The 17699-nt window shown below is 36.5% G+C and overlaps 1 protein-coding gene across 3 annotated transcripts in view; it reads right to left on the reverse strand.

Annotated features, from left to right (window-relative positions):
• Positions 1 to 10920: 10920 nt before the first annotated feature.
• RAD21 (RAD21 cohesin complex component) overlaps positions 10921 to 17699 on the reverse strand; it is a 30617-nt gene continuing 23838 nt past the window's right edge. For all 3 annotated transcript variants that reach the window (XM_077847031.1, XM_077847033.1, XM_077847032.1), the window contains exons 11-14: positions 17351 to 17499; positions 14711 to 14860; positions 13231 to 13314; positions 10921 to 12626 (exon numbers count right to left, since the gene is read on the reverse strand). In XM_077847031.1, the coding sequence (XP_077703157.1) occupies positions 12435 to 12626; positions 13231 to 13314; positions 14711 to 14860; positions 17351 to 17499 (575 nt within the window). In that variant the 3' untranslated portion in view covers positions 10921 to 12434. The remainder of the gene's footprint in view (positions 12627 to 13230; positions 13315 to 14710; positions 14861 to 17350; positions 17500 to 17699) is intronic.

The raw sequence follows: 17699 nt of genomic DNA on the forward strand, positions 1-17699 counted from the left end.
TAAAAAAATATTTTATTTATTTACAATTTTTTAAAAAAGATTTCATTTATTCGTGAGAGACGGGGTGGGGGCAGAGACATAAGCAGAGGGAAAAGCAGCCTTCCTGTGGGGAGTCTGATGTGGGACTCGATCCTGGGACCCTGGGATCACGCCCTAAGCCAAAGGCAGATACTCAACCATTGAGCCACCCAGGCGTCCCCATATCTTTCATATTAGATTTTATTTGGGGTTCCTCTTTCTATCTTTTTTTCTTTCTTTCCTTATTTTTTAAATGAGTCTGGCTAGAAGTTGACCAAAGAACTAGACTTAGGTTTCATTGATTTTTTTTTTCTGGGTTTTTAAAAATTCTCTATTTCATTTATTTCCATTCTGATCTATATTAGTTCCTTCCATGTACTAATTTGGGCTTCATTTGTTCTTTTTCCCTTGCTACCTTAGAGAGTAATATTGGATAGTTTATTTGAAATTTTTCCTTGCTTGTGTTTTTGAAGTAGGCCTATGTTGCATAAACTTCCTTCTTAGAACTCCTTTTGCTTATGTCCCACGGATCTTAGAGCATTATTTCCATTTTCATTTGTCTAAAGTATTTTTTGATTTCTCAGTTGACTTGTCATTTAGTAGCATGTTATTCATGCTCCATATTTGTGTTTAAATTTTTTTTTTTGTAATTTATTTCCAATTTCATACTATTATGGTCAGATAAGATACTTGATATAACCTTAATCTTCTTAAATTTATTGAGATTTGTTTTGTGGCCCAACATGTGATCTATCTTGGAGAATGTTCCAGGTGCACTTGAAAAGAATGTGTAGTCTGCTATTTTTGGATGGAATGTTTTCTTTATCTCTCTTAAGTTCATCTGGCCTAATGTGTTGTTCAAGGCCCTTGCTTCCTTATTTTCTGTCTCAATGACCTATCCATTTATGTAAGTAAGGTCTTAAAGTACCATTATTGTATAACTATCAATGTTTCCTTTTATGACTGTTAATATTTGCTTTATATATTTGGGTACTCCTATATTTGTTGCATAGATATTTATAATTGTTATATCCTCTTGTTGGGTCGATTCCTTTATCATTAGGTAATGCCATTGTCTCTTGTTACAGTCTTTGTTTTGAAATCTATCTTGTCTGGTATAAATATTGCTACCATAGTCTTTTTCCTTCTATTTTGGATGAAATATCTTCTTCCATCCCTTCATTTTCAGTCTGTATGTGTCTTTGGGTCTGAAGTGAGTCCTTTGTAGGTAGCATATAGATGCGCCTTATTTTTTTTAAATCATTCCATCCTTCTATGTTTTTGATGGAAGGATTTAGACAATTTATATTTAAAGAAATTATTGGTAGGTATGTACTTTTTGTCATTTTGTTAATTGTGTTCTGATTGTTTATGCAATTCTCTGTTCCTTTTCTCTTCCTCTCTCCCTTGTGATTAATGACTCCTTTAGTGTTAATCTTAGATTTTCTTCTCTTTATTTTTTGTGTATCTATTATGACTTTGTGGTTTGTGGTTACCATGACGATCATTTGTAGCATCCTAAATATATAGCAGTCTATATAATAAAACACATTTTTTAAAAAGTACATTTTTACTCCTCCTTCCATGTTTTATTATGTATATGATGTCATATTATTACATCTATTTTTGTGAATGCCTTAAGTAATATTTTAGATATAATTGAATTTACTACTTTTGTATTTTGTATATTTATTTATTTTTAAAGTTTTATTATTTTTATTTTGTAATCTCTACACTCAATGTAGAGCTCAAACTCATGAGCCCGAGATCAAGAATAATGTGCTTTTCCTTCTGAGCCAACCAGGCATCCCTACTATATGTTTATTTTTACCTGTGAAATTTTTTCCTTTCATAATTTTCTTCTAAGTTTTAGCTTTTTCCTTTCCTCTTAAGAAGGTCATCTCTGGAACTTTTCTTATAAGGATAATTTAGTGGTAATGAATTTAACTTTTGTTTGCCTGGGAAACTCTTTATATCTCCTTTAGTTCTGAAAGATAACCTTGCTAGGTAGAATATTCTTCTTTGTAGGGTTGTTTTCCTTTCAGTCTTTGAATATATGGTGCCATTCTCTTTTGGCCTGCAAAGTTTCTGCTGAAAAATCAGCTGATCACCTTATGAAGCCTCCTTCTTTTTTTTTCTTTTTGCTCTTTATCTTGTGTGATTTCCATTACTCTGTCTTCCAGATCAGTGATTCATTTGTATCATCTAATCAGCTTTTGACACCCTCTCTTAAATTCTTCATTTCAGTGATTATATTCTTCAGCTGTGATTGGTTCTTTATCTCTTTGTTGAAGTTCCCACTGTGTTCATCCATTCTTCTCCCAAGTGTGCTGAGCATCTTTAGGACTATTTTTTGGAACTCTGTCATGCAGATTGCTTATTTCCATTTTATTTTGTTCTTTTCCTGAGGTTTTGTCCTCTTCTTTCATTTTGAACACATTTCTCTGTTTCTTCATTTTGCCTGACTTTTTTTTTTTTTTTTTTTTTTTTTGCTTTCCACTTTGGGGACTTTTATTTTTTTATTATTTTTTTTAATAAATTTATTTTTTTATTGGTGTTCAATTTACCAACATACAGAATAACACCCAGTGCTCATCCCGTCAAGTGCCCCCCTCAGTGCCTGTCACCCATTCACCCCCACCCCCTGCCCTCCTCCCCTTCCACCACCCCTAGTTCGTTTCCCAGAGTTAGGAGTCTTTATATTCTGTCTCCTTTTCTGATATTTCCCACACATTTCTTCTCCTTTCCCTTATATTCCCTTTCATTATTATTTATATTCCCCAAATGAATGAGAACATATAATGTTTGTCTTTCTCCGACTGACTTACTTCACTCAGCATAATATCCTCCAGTTCCATCCACGTTGAAGCAAATGGTGGGTATTTGTCGTTTCTAATGGCTGAGGAATATTCCATTGTATACATAGACCACATCTTCTTTATCCATTCATCTTTCGATTTGCCTGACTTTCTATCATGATAATATGCTGAAAAGGTGGGAGTGTTCAGTGTTACATTCCATTCTGTTAAATTCATATTCTGGAAATTCCCCTTTCTAATATGAATCCCTTGCTTTAAATATTTTTACAGTAACTACTACTTACTAAGTGTTCACTATTTTAGGCACTTTTTATTTCATGTAATCTTCACAAGACTTTTCAAGTTCTGCACCAATAGTCCAAATTTGTAGTTGAATATAAGTGGAGTCTCATGGCAACCCTGGTCCATTTAGCTGCAAATACCAGTTTACTTTTCACTTAATCTATCATTCTCAAATTTGTGTATTTGAGGCAAAATGTCATGGGTTACTCTAATCTATGCAAGCATAAGGTATATCTTCCAGGAGCATCAATGTTACTCCAAGATTATGTGTAAGATCCATTACTTAATAAATTCCTTCCATCCATGCATCCATTCAATTATTTTGTGTTCAGGGGGAAATAGAAGTCTGGAGACCCAGACATCAGTATTTTAAAAAATTCCCTGGTTGGTTGCCAAGGGTATCAATATTGAGAACCTCTGATGTACATGTTTTGGCCCTTCTAATGTTTCCCACCTTATTTCCTATTACTTTCCTCCCACTAACTTTGTTCTAGTCAGTCTGTTCTCGTTTTGCCTTGAACATGTCAGGCATACTTACACCTCAGAGTCTTTTCTGTGGCTATTCACTCTTTCTGAAACATTCTTCCTCTATAAAACCCCTTATCTTTCTTAGCTCCTTCAAGACTTTGCTCAGAACTTCTTTTCATTGACAACATAAAAAAAAAACTCATTTAAAAAATTCTTATTTTAGTTATTAATCTGTTGGTTATCTTACTAATGAGCTAACTAGAGCTTTCACTTGTGCTATTTACATAAGTATTTTAACATTTTGAGAATTGTTGATAGATTTTATTACATTCCCACTGGCAGTGAAGGAGGGTTCCTTTTTCTGCACATTCTTGCCAACACTTGTTACTTCTTGTCTTGTTGGGTCAAGCCATTCCGACAGGTGTGAGGTGATATTTCATGGTGGTTTTGATTTGCATTTCCCTAATGATTAGTGATGTTGAGCATCTGAGTGATTTATCTGTTGCCCATCTGTATGACTTCTCTGGAAAATGTATATTCAGGTCCTCTGCCCATTTTAAAATTTGATTATTTGGATTTTTGGTGTTGTGTAAGTTCTTTATATAGTTTGGATACTAATCCTTTATCAGATATGTCATTTGCAGTTATCTTCTCCCATTCAGCAGGTTCCCTTTTGGTTTTGTTGGTGGTTTCCTTGGCTGTGCAAAATCTTTTTATTTTGATGGAGTCCCAATAGTTTATTTTTTATCTAGAGACATATCTAGAAAAATGTTGCTAAAGCTGATGTCAAAGAGATTATCACTTCTGTTTGCTTCCAGTTTTATAGTTTCAGGTTTCACAATGAGGTCTTTGTCCACTTTGAACTTATTTTTGTGGTGTAGGTGTAGGAAGGTGGTCCAGGTCCAGTTTCATTTTTTGCATATGCTGTCCAGTTTTCCCAGCATCATTTATTAAAGAGGCTGTATTTTCCCCCATTGTATATTCTTGCCTGTTTTGCCACAGATTAATTGACCATATAATGGTGGGGTTATTTCTGGATTTGCTATTCTGTTCTGTTGATCTATGTGTCTATTTTTGTGCTAGTACCATACTATTTTGATTACTATAGCTTTGTTGTATATCTTAAAATTTGGAACCATCTTTAGTTTTGCTCTTCTTTCTCAAGATTGTTTTGGCTGTTCAATATCTTATACAGTTCCATACAAATTTGAGGGTTTAGTTCTGTGAAAAAATGCTGTTGGTATTTTGATAGGGATTGCACTGAATCTGTAATTGCTTGGGTAGTATAGACATTGTAATGATATTCTTCTAATCCATTGTAATAATATTCTTCTAGTCCATTAGAACAGATTACCTTTTCATTTGTGTCATTATCAATTTCTCTCATTAACGTTCTACAGGTTTTCAGAGTACAAGTCTTTCTCCTCCTTGGTTGAATTTATTCCTGGGTGTTTTCTTTTTTTTGTCCAATTCTTAATTTCTCTTTCTGTTACATCATTATTAGTATATAGAAATGGAATAGAATTCTCTATATTAATTTTGTTTCCTGCAGCTTTCCTGAAAGTCGTTTGTCCACCCTAATTATTTCTGGTGGACACTGTAGGATTTTCTATATATAGTATCATGTCATTAGCAAATAGTGCAAGTTTTACTTCCTTACCAATTTGGATGCCTTTTATTTCTTTTTCTTCCCTGATTACTGCAGCTAGGACTTCCAGTACGATGTTGAATAAAAGTGAGAATGGACATCTTTATCTTATTCCTGATCTTAGAGGGAAAGTTATGTTTTTTACCATTGAGTATGATGTGAGCTGTACGTTCTTCATATATGACCTTTATTACACTGAGGTATGTTCGCTCCAAACCTACTTTGTTGAGAATTTTTATCATGAACAGATTTTTAATTTTGTCAAATGCTTTTTCTGCATCTACTGAGATGATCATGTTTTCTATCCTTCGTTTTGTTAATGTGGTACGTTAGGTTGATCGATTCTTGAATATCGAACCATCCTTGCATCCTTGGAAAAATATCACTTGATTGCGGTGAATGATCCTCTCAATGTATTGCTGAATTTTGGTTTCTAATATTTTGTTGAGGATTTTTGCATCTCTGTTCATCAGGGATATTGTAGTTTTCTTTTATCTACTGTCTTTGGTTTTGGTATCAGGGTAGTGCTGGCCTCATAGAATGTATTTGGAAGCTTCCCTCCTTCTTCTATTTTCTGGAATAGTTTGAGGAATATAGATATGAACTCTTCTTTAAATGTTTGGTAGGATTCACCTGTGAATCCATCTGGTCCTGGACTTCTCTGTTTGTTGGTAGGTTTTTGATTAATGATTCAATTTGTTATTAGGAATCATTCTGTTCAGATTTTCTGTCTTCCTCATTCAGTTGGAAGAGTGTATGTCTCTAGGAATTTATCCATTTCTTCTTGGTTGTCCAGTTTGTTTGCATACAATTTTTCAAAAAATCTTTTATAATTCTTTGTATTTCTGTGGTGTTGTTACTTTTCCTTCAATTCTGATTTTAGTTATTTGTGTTTTTTTTTCTTGATTGTACATACCTGTTTTTTTTTTTTAATTTTTTCAAATTAGCTCTTGGTTTCACTCATCTTTTCTGATGTTTGTTTAGTCTCTCATTCATTTATGCTCTGATCTATATCATTTCCTTTCTTGTACTCACTTTGGGCTTTGTTTTCCTTTTTTAGTTTCTTTAGGTATAAGGTTAAATTACTTTGAAATTTTTCTTGTTTTTTCAGTTAGACCTGTATTATATAAATTTCCATCTTAGAACTGCTTTTGTTGCATCCTCAAACTTTTGGACTGTTGTATTTTCATTTGCCTCCATGCACTTTTTGGTTTCTCCTTTGATTTCTTGGTTGACAAATTTATTGTTTAGTAGCAACCTTGTTTAGATGGCATGTGTTTGTGTTTTTCCCCCTTATAATTGATTTCTAGTTTCATATTGTCATCAGAAAAGATGAATGATAGGATTCCTGTCGTCTTAAATTGTTCCATGAAAGGGAGGTATATACAAAATGACCTCCAAAGGCAAAAAATGAAGACTGGTAGAGATTGAAGAAGTCTGACAAATCCAGGTTGATGAGAAATAGTTTATTATGGGGACTTTTGGATAGAAGAATGTCTTTGATGGCTGCAAGACAAGTAGATCTCTCTAACACTGCCCTTAAGACCTGCTTTTATAGCCCTGGAGTCTGGGAGTACATGCTGGAGAATGTGTATCATAGTCATATCTGCAGAGTAGATCAAGGACATTAAGCCCTGAGAGTTTACTTAAGGGAGTAGTGAAACAAACAAAAAAATCAGGGTACAGGAGCTGTACTTAAGATTTCTAGTCACAGAAATGTCCCCATGATAGATTTGTCCAAGGTGACATTAGTGTGGTTCACATATAAATTTATTGAGGCTTATTTTGTGTCCTAACATGTATCCAGGAGAATGTTCCATGTGCACTTGAAAAGAATGTATATTGTGTTGTTTTTGGATGGAAATGTTCTATGTATATTATGTTCATGTGGTCTAATGTGTCACTTAATGACAATTTCCTTATTGATTTTCTGTCCGGAAAATGTCTGTCATGTGGAGTGTTAAAGTCATGTACTATTACTGTATTACTGTCAATTTCTCCCTTTATGTCTGTTAACATTTGCCTTATGTATTTAGGTGCTCTTGTGTTGGGTGGACAGAAATTTTTTATGTCTTTTTATTGGATTGGTTCCTTTATCATTATGTAATGCCTTTTGTCTCATTACCCAGCCTTTGGTTTTTTGTTTTTCTCTTTTTAAAAAAAATTTATTTGCCAGAAGCAGAGAGTATGCATACACAAGCAGAGAAGTGGCAGAGGGAGAGGGAGAAGCAGGCTTTCTGCTGAGCAGGGAGCCCAATGCAGGGCTTGATCCCAGGACGTTGGGATCATGACCCGAGCCAAAGTCAGATGCTCAATGAGCTGAGCCACTCAGATGCCCCAACAGCCTTTGTTTTAAAGTGTATTTTGTTTGAAAGAAGTATTGCTACACTGGCCTTTTTTTTTTTCTTTCACCTGTATCAAGTATCTTTTTTCATCCCTTCACTTTTAGTCTGTACATGTCATTAGGTCTAAAGCGGGTCTTTTGTAGGTAGCATATAGATGAGTCCTGTTTTTTTTTTTTTTTTTTTTTGAGTCCTGCTTTTTAAAATTCATTTCTACTCTTTACTGAGTGGAACATTTAGACCATTTACATTTAAAGTAATTAAAGGTGATGACTTTCTGCAGTGTTAGGCCTGGATTTTTTTTTTATTTTTATTTTTTTTAATCTATTTTTGGTTTTGGGTTTGTGGTTACCATGAGTTTCATATATAACATTTTAAGTACATAGCAATCTCTATTAAGTTGATAGTCATTTAAGTTCAAACATATTCTAAAATAATTTTTATTCACATCTCTACATTTTGTGTATGCTGTCATATTTTGTATCTTTTTACTAATATTTTTATTATGTCTAAGTATGGACGTTTTCACTTAAGTCCCTTTGACATTTCTTATAAGGCCAATTTAGAGGTGATAGATTCTTTTAACTTTTGTTTGCCTGAGAAACTGTCTTACAATTCTGAATCTTGCCAGGTCAAATATTCTTGTTTGAAGGTTTCTTCCTCCCAGCACTGTGAATACATCATTCTACTCCCTTTTGGCCTGAAAAGTTTCTGCTAAAAGATTAGCTGATAGTTTTATGGAGTTTCTGTTGCATGTAACTTGTTTGCTTCTGTTTTAAAATTTCTCTTTCTCTTTATTCTTTATGTGTTGTGGTGTAGATCTCCTTGGGTTAATCTTGTTTGGAACTCTCTACTTCCTGAACCGGATGTGTTTTGTTACCTTAGGTTAGTGAAGTTTTCAGCTATAGTTTAAGTTAGTTTTCTTTTTCTCTCTTCTTCTGGGATCTCTGTCATGTGAATGTTTGTTGTCTTGATGTTGTCCAAGAAACATTTAACATCTCTATTTTTAAAAATTCTTTTCCTTTTTGCTGTTCAGATTGGTGCTATCACCCTATTTTCTAGATTGCTAATTTGTTCTTCTGCATCTGCTAATCTGTTGACTTCCTCCAGTGTACTTTTCATTGTTACTGTATTCTTCAGCTTTTTTTTTTTTTTAGGTCTTCTCTTTCTTGAAGCTCTGAGTTCTTCCACTCTTTTCTCCAGTCCAGCAAGCATCTTTATGATCATTGAACTCTTTATCAGCTGCATTGCTTATCTGTTTCATTTAGCTCTTTTTGTGAGGTTTGTTTTGTTTGGAGCACATTTCTGTCTCTTGTTTCGCTTGACTTTGTGTTTGTTTCTATGAATTAAGCAGAACACTTAGTCTCCTAAACTTGAAAGAACGGTCTTCTGTATGGCCATCCTCTATGAAGAGTGTGTGCCTGATGCCTTTCACTGGCTGGCTAGAGCTATGGGTGTGGGCTGAGTCTTGGGGCATTCTGTGCTGGGGCTGCCTGGGGGGGATGGTTGGAACTGAAATAGGCACGGACTGGTCCTGATGCTCTCTGCTTAGTATAAGTTCTGCAGGACAGCTGAAGCCTAAGTGTGTTCAAGCTGAGGACTTCCTTCCAGGTCTCTCTGCATAGATCGTCCCCTGGCAGGACAGATAAAGCTGCAGTGGGTACTAGCTGGGGGGCCCAAGGCTCTAAAGTGCAGAGGGCACACTGGCAGGCTAGCTGGAGCCAAAGTGAGTGTAAGCCAGAGTTTTCTGGGGTTCTGTGTGCAGAGGTACCTTTGCAACATGGCTGGAGTTGAGGTGAGGCATGGGCCAAGGGGCTTATGGGTCCTCTGTTTAGGGGCACCTTGGCATGATGTAGCTCAAGTGGGCATGAGCCAGGGTGATCTGTGCAGAGGATGTCCTGGAAAGACAGCTGAAGCTGACATGGGTGCAAGCTGGCATAACTTGGGATCCTCAGTGCAGGGAGTGCCATGGTGGGGCAACTGAAACTGAGGTTGGTATGGGCCAAGGTTTCCCGGGGTGTTGTGCACAGGGGGCACCCTGGCAGGGTGGCTGGAATCAAGGTGGGCATAGGCTGGGGTTTCCTGGGGTGCTCTGCACAGGGGGCAACGTGATGAGGCAGCTGGATGAACTGGGAGGTCCCAGAGTGCTCTGTGCTAGGGGTTCCCCAGCAAATTTTATGAAGCTGAAGTAATGACCAGGAGTGTCCTGGTGTGGCCACCCTTGGGCTGTGTTGTTGGGACTGGTGGGGGTGGTGTGGGCTAGGGGCTAGGGGCTCATTGAGGTGATAAGCGGGCTAGGGCACCCAGGCCCTACCTCCTGACCACCCTACCAAGGTTTTGTAAAGGAGAATCTAAACCATGGTGCTTGCCAACCTCCCTGATCCCAGAGTTCCTGCAGCTCCCCTTCTGTTCAGCGGTGTTCTAGGGCTGTAGCTTTTATTCTCTAGCTTCTCTTTTAAACTATAGCTCCTTTTTCTGCACCCCAGGACATCCATGAGTGGTGTAGGCTAGGTTTCCAGGGCTTGAGTTAACTGGCTGGCTATGGCACAGGGAATGTGCTCCTATCAAGGTGGAGGGGGAAGGTAAATCCCGAGGACTTAGGTTCCAGCAGCTCTACCATCATTTGGCAAGGTGGTTCTAGGGCTGCATCTTTTACATAGTGTTGCTATTTATTTATTAAATTTTTCTTTATTTATTCATGAGAGACAGAGGTGCAGAGACATAGGGAGAAGGAAGAGCAGGCTCTCTCTGGGGAGCCTGATGTGGAACTCGATTCCAAGACCCGGGGATCATGACTTGAGCCAAAGTGAATACTGGTTTTCCTATTATAAACAGCATTAACTATTTACGGTTAAGCCTTGCTGTATGTTAAGCATAAAACCTTAGTGTCTTGAAGCTCACAGCTGGGAACAGGATAAGGCTTGAATGCACAGGAACATACATTCCAAGTTACTGAATGCGCCCCGGCTTTTAGCAGGATTCTCAGATGGACCCAGGAAATCTCCAGCACATGGTCATCAGCTAAGTTTGTTCAGGGCTGCCAGGGCATACACTGACAGGCACGTCATAGCTTGTAGGTACTTAGCAGTTGCAGGGCTATCTATATCTGTGCTCCAAAGATTCCTCAGCACCAGCCCTTTGTTACTTCCATTTTATCTTAGATCACATGGCTCTTCTGTTAAAGACACACTAGTCTTTCCTTTTTTTTTTAACCCAAGACTTCTTGAAAAATTCACTTAACTATTTGTATGGACAATTATTCTAGATAAGGTAAACAAAACATGAGGCATAATTAACATTTTGCTGGGGAACACCTTCAACCAGATAATTAATACTCCAAAAATTACAGCTTATAACACAACTTTTATTAGAAAAGTTATACATAACATAGCATCAACTATTTTCAAGAACAATATTAAACCCGATAAGCAACAAAACCAGACTAACAAAATGTGTTAACAAGAAACTAATGACCTTTCTATAATCAAACATTCAATTATCTACAAATGACTTTTTACAAAGGGAGAAAAATCCATGGTTTACAGGCACATATTGAAAATAAAGCTGCAATAGCAATTTTATACACTTACCATTCTCAAGAAACTGAATCATCAAAAACAGTAATTACGAGTTCACTAATTTAAAACATTTCACATAATTTAAAATTACTGGGTATACACTGAAGTCTGAGATCCAAAAGTGATTTTTTTTTCCACAAAAGTGCCAACACTTAAGCAAGAACTTTCAGTGTGAGTAATTTTGCCCTAAAAAGTTAAGACATGTTCTGATAATCATAATAGACACATAATTTCTGGTGCTATCTGGTCTGTTAATAGTAAAGCCTTTATTTGGATGCTTTTCTTAAATTATAGGAAACTGGATACAGGATTTCTGTTGCAAAGCCATTAAAATAAGGTTCCAAACACAGGAGTGTGCAGCATTGGGAAAAGATCAGTACTAAAACTTATAATAAATATCAGAGAAGCCATTAGTTATTAACAGCATTGTCTGCTTAAGGGTTAAGTCAACCAGGTGTCTCATTTCCCGTCAGTCTGTCCTTTTAGCTGTTGGCAGAGCAATTTCTATTTTCATGATCTGAGTACTCAAATATATCCAAACATCTTTTTAAAACTTTGATTTAGAGTTTCCGGAAAGTCATAAATGTTTTTATATTTATTCTACTCTAAAAAGTCTACTTTTGCTCATTTCAGAGCCTCACTAAAACAACAGATTTTAGAATAGTCAGGTTCATTAAAAAGTTTCAAATGGAATGACTTAAAAAATAGAACATTTTAAACCAAGTCCTATAATTTTGTAACTGAAGGGGTTCAGTTACAGCACAGTTTCACAGACCCTCTTGGTCATATGGAATTACACTTTATCTCAAGAGGACAATCTGTTTTGGGCACCATCCCTAAACACAGCTGTTAACAAGACTGCCAGTGTTACTCGTAGGAAAAGACAAGTTCTTCCTGTCAAAGACTCACACCATCATTCTCAATTGTCAGGAATTTTTTTTTCCTGACATGTTTTCCTTTCCAATGCAGTGATGGAGAACTAAGATAAAAATCCTGACTATTACATGCGCCAATATTGCACACATCTGTTCTGAACTGTTAAAATGATCTTCTGGGTCCTTGGGTGTGCTTGTTTTCTCCATCAGAACACAAACACATCCATATAAGTAGTTTCCCTTAAAGATGAAATTGATAAAATACTGGAAAAAAATAAAGAAAAAGGCAGAGACTTTGTACAGACACAAATCTAAATTTTCTCAAAGGGTTTTGTGTGCCCTACACACGGGGGCAATTTGTATACACTAGTGAAATGAACACTAGCTATAACTCTTCTAGCTGCTCAAATAATGTGGAACCTTGGTCCAGGTGTTGCAATGATGTCGCTGTATGGTTCTTCCTGCGTCAGCTCAATAGCTTGTTGCTTTTTAAGAACCAAGAAGCTGTAGAACTTTGCTGCAGCTTGCTTTCTGTTTGTGTTTCGACATAACTCAAGCAAACTGATGGATTCAGCCCCAGTTTTAGCAAGAGCTCGCTGAAATAAAACCAAAGGAAGAAGTAAATCAACGTAATCTCACAGTAAGGTGGTAGTTTTAAAAAGGTGCAATTTTGGATCCTAAAGAAAGTATACTGTGTATTCTGCTAAGAGTGGACTTTTTTGAATAGTCTGAGTGATGGTAAAGGGGCAAAGTATATTATGGCACCTCTAAAATCAAAGGTCCATGGAACATTCCAACAAATGTGATACAACAGTAAAACTGAACACATACACAGTTCCTAAAATTTCAACTTATTTTTAAAATCCAACTATCCTTTGCCCCTATTTTGGGAAACTTTGAATAACCTGCTTGGTATTTCACAGATGCTCAAAATATCTCATTTATATCTGGCTCAACAAAACCGTAGGAGATGCAGGTACACAAAGGCATTCTATAAACCACCATAGCTTTCCTTTGCAGCATAACCACAGGAAAAGTGTTCACCTGGAGGCTCTCCAGGCTCACTCTGAGCCCAACACTTTATATATTAAAATACACAGTGCTAGAAACACAGGCTTTCCGGTCCTAGCGTGTTGCTATTTTTTTGAGGGAGCAATGCCAAGTCTTTGCTCAAGTCTAAGTCTGGACTCATGTACCTACCTGAAGCCCATGAAGCATCTGCTGAGTCCTTTTGTTCCATCTTCTTTCTTCTTGATCCTGATCACCTCCGGAAGCATCTTCATCCTGAATGAAAAGGATCCCAATAGACAAAAAAGATGACAAAAGTGGTCTACTGCAAAATGGACTATTTCCTTATGTCCTGAAAAATCTCTTACTTGGAAGCTTATCTTTCTTAAATTGCAGAAGAAAGTCTTCTGTAACTACAAGTAAGCATTTGGCTGAATATATGATTCTATACTGATCTATAAGGATGTGCCTACAGAGAGAGCATGGCCCCTGGACAGCTACTGCTGGTTGGTGAGCTACTGGGTATTGATTGGCCCCCTATTAAGATAATTAACTTATGTTGGCTATAAATCAACTATGCCACTAAGCACACTGCTTATTTCAACAGAATATATTTGTATGTTTTGGTAGCATGATTATCTAGCTGATTTATATTCTGGTGGACCCCAATCTCATTGTGGACCAGTACCAAAGAGCACACAGATTAGCAGGTAAGTAGTACTTGTCTACACAGTGTTTTAAAAGAAATGGGCTATAATCCGTAATACTTGATTTTCCCTGTGCTGCCCAGCTCCCCATCACCTACAGACCTGCCTTCTAAATGACTTTCTAAATTCTGAAGTTCACATGGGGCTACAGCTGAGATGCTTCCATGCTATGCTGAACTACATACCATACTTCAAAGAGCCAAGAGTTTATGGTTTCATACTGAGATTCAACACTAAGTCTGAGGTAATGGCCTACCTTACTACAGAGACTTAGAGTAGCTCTGGGGCTAAATTTTGACTTTAGTGCTTGAGTACTATAGTTTTTTTAAAAATGGTTATAAGATCTATGGCTGACATAATAATATATTATAAATACAGATACTAACGAAAGTATGTACCCAGTCCATAAGCTTCAGTCTTAGAAGAATTTTAAAAAGTTTCGAGGCTTCCTAGAGTTATTTTAAGGTTTTTAAAGTGCCTCTACTTTTTCAAAAAATAAAAGCTATTCAAACCTTTACTCAATCTGTTTTACAAAGTCACGTCTTATCCTAGTCTAACTCCTACAAATGGAAGATGTTTGGCTATCAGATTTCCAGGCCATAGACACAATGAAAAGTCATACCAGAGGTAGATGCTAATTGCAATAAAAATTGGCCACAAGATAATAAAGCCAACTACAAACGATCTAGAATTCAACCAAGAGATCAGTGAAAGGGCAGTCAGTCCTTCTAAAGCCCACAAAGGAGCCAATGACATAGCATGACATAAAATTTGATGTTATTAATGATAATCTAGATCATTAAGAATTCAGTTCAATTGTTCATGTCTGGACATTTTCCTTCGCTGTGATGCTCAACATCAAGTACCTTAGCTTCACTACGAATCTAAAAGAGAGCTGACTGAAGATCTGTGCTAAATCTAGGATAGGATTTATTCATCAGGTCTCTTTGCAAGTGTTTCCTTACCTCCTCCTCTTCATCATCTTCTTTCTCCTTTTCTTTCTCCTTCTCTTTCTCTGGTAGAAGTTCTAACTCCGGAATTAACTGACAGATATTTGGAGGCTCCTCAGGGGGCAGCTCTACGGGGGGTATTTCCACCTGCTCTACCTGCTGGGGCTTAAAGCAAGGGGAAGAAATACTGAGTTCATACTGCCAAACTCCCTCACCATCAAAAATTCTAAGAACAAGATATAATCAATTGCTTTAACAAAAGTGTTGTTTTTCTACTTTTTTAGGAACCAAATACTTATATATAAAGTCTATGTGAGAAATTTGTAAATTACAAGAAAAACTGTAACAGAAAAAAATCCCAAAAACTTTCTGTAGTTTTAGGAAAACCCACACAAAACAGAGTTACCCATTAATGCAATGCAAACAGACTTTAATATTACTGTCGACCATTTCTGCATGAAATGGTCCTAAGGCTATTACAACTAAGCTTGGGCTCTAAAGAAGAGTCTCGGGAGCTCTTATGGCAGCATGTTTTCTCTGAGTCCATCTCCTGAATTTCTTCCAGGCTTAATATAGACCGCGGAGAATGTTAACAAACAAGTTCTTCCAGGACAGTAGTACTAGAGTAACCCACTCATTATCTGTCCCCACTCCCATTCCTGAGCTCATACAGAAAGATGCTCTTTTGGACAACTCTAGCACCAGAGGGTATAGAAAACTAGTTCTTAGTCTTCTGCAAATACCTCTTAACAACCAAGGTTACCAAAAAGCCTCCGTTTGCCCACCAGATTAATTTATTCTATAAATTTAAGATTGGGAAGCCTTACATTAGACCTTACTTCCTTTATATTTAATGGTAGTCAGTCTGCACAAAATAGGCAGATGTTACTTTTTTTTAAAGGAATTTAACAAGTATATTCTGATTCTTTAATAAGATAGCTCTCTTTCTTTTGCAGGTTACTGTAATATGAGACAGTTTTAGGTTGAAGAGTCAATCCATGCATATAGAGTCTACAATGGAGAAATCTTATTTCAATAATGGTTCTGGGAAAATTGGACCATTATGGTATACCATACACAAACATCAACCCCAAATGGGTTAAAGTTTTGACTGTAGGACCTAAAACCATAAAACTACTAGGAGAAAACATAAGATGGATAAGCTCCTTAAAATAGGTCTGGGAAATGATTTTCTGATTTGATAGCAAAGGCAATAAAAGCAAAAAATAAGCAAGGGGGACTAGACGGAACTAAAAAGCTTCTGGAAAGGATATGAGCAATAATAAGATGAAAAGGCCATCTACAGAATGGAGAAAATACTTGAAAATTATTTATCTGATAAGGGGTTAACATTCCAAATAAAGAACTCACACAGTTCAAGAGCAAAAATAAAACCAATTTGATTAAAAAATAGTCAAAGGAGCTGAATAAACATTTTCCAGAGAAGACCCTACAGATGGTCAACAGGTCTGTGAAAAGGTGCTCAACATTCTCTTATGCAAGGAAATGCAAATCAAGAGAGAAACGCCTGTGCACTGTTGGTGCAGCCACTATGGATCACTCTAGGATCCTTCCTCAAGAAGTTAAAAATAGAACCATATATATGATTCAGCAATTTCACTTCTGCGTCTTTATCCAACAGAAATGAAATCATTCCTGTGAAAAGTTACCTGTTTCCTCATGGTTACTGCATTACTTATAAGAGCCAAGATATGAAAACAGCCTATCCATTAAAAAGATGGGATATATATATATGCAATGGAATATTCACTAGGAGAAAGAAAATCCTGCCTTTTGTGATAACATGGATAGAGTTGGAAGGCATTATACTACATGAGATAAGTCAGAGAAAGACAAATACTATATGATGTCACTTATATGTAGAACCTAAAAAAAGTGGAATTCATAAAAGCAGAGTACAATGATAGTTAACTAAAGGCTGGAAAGATACTTTCAGTCGTTAAGCTCTGGGGATCTAATACAGAGTATGGTGACTATAGTTAACATATATGAAAGTTGCTAAAAGTTCTCAAAAGAAGAAAAAATATGTAATTATGTAAGGTGATGTTATATGTATACACATACATATGTTGTGAAAGGATTTCACAAAATCAAATTACTGTTGTACACTGTAAACTAGTATAATGTTGTATGTCAATGATATCTCAAAAGACTGGAGAAAAATGTTCAACTTTACTGGCAAAAACCAAAACTAATCAGACATTCGGAACTAGATGTTAATGAAAAAGTGATATTTTTTAAAAAGAGTGACATTTACTCATTACATACTTGAAAAAGTTAATAGGTTCCATATGTTTTCACCTTTAATCTAGAATTTCAGATTCACCCTGGACTAATCCTTGAGAAATAAAAATGACTGGAATCAAGTTTAGTCAAGGATTCCACACTGGCCAAGGATGGGGTCACATTAGGCTCTGAAACAAGACTATTTAAGAAGAGTCAAAAAGGCTCAAATTTCTGTGTATCTTCTCCTATGTAGGGCATACTGCGTTCACATCCTTGACAGCCATTCTTTCTCTCCAGACCTATTCCTTATTTTTTTTCCTCTAAACCACTATATTTCAAAACAGCTCCTTAGATACTAACACTATTACGAGGGATCTAAAATTCTTGATGACTGATGTGCTTACTTACAGGGATCACAGGCTCTGGGTCAATCTGTCCTGCTTTTCGCTTGACTCCTTGAGGAGGTGGTGGAGGCATGGCTGTTTCATCCAAGTTTGTTCTGCTGGTCTCCATCACTGATTCCTGGAGGCGGCTTGGCTCTTCCAAAATGGGCTCATCTGCAATTGGTCATATGAAAAAGAGACATAAATTGTACAAGTCTAACAATATTTTAGAATTTCCTTGAATACTAATGCATTAAGACAAAGGTAATTTATCTAATGAAGAAAGCCAAATAAAAATTTTAGCTCTGCGAAGATTACTCAATTTGTAACAATACACAATACACGTAAAGGGGAAAAAGGGTAAAATCCCCCCA

This window comes from Canis aureus, chromosome 14, assembly GCF_053574225.1.
Source record: "Canis aureus isolate CA01 chromosome 14, VMU_Caureus_v.1.0, whole genome shotgun sequence".
Classification (NCBI taxonomy): domain Eukaryota; kingdom Metazoa; phylum Chordata; class Mammalia; order Carnivora; family Canidae; genus Canis; species Canis aureus.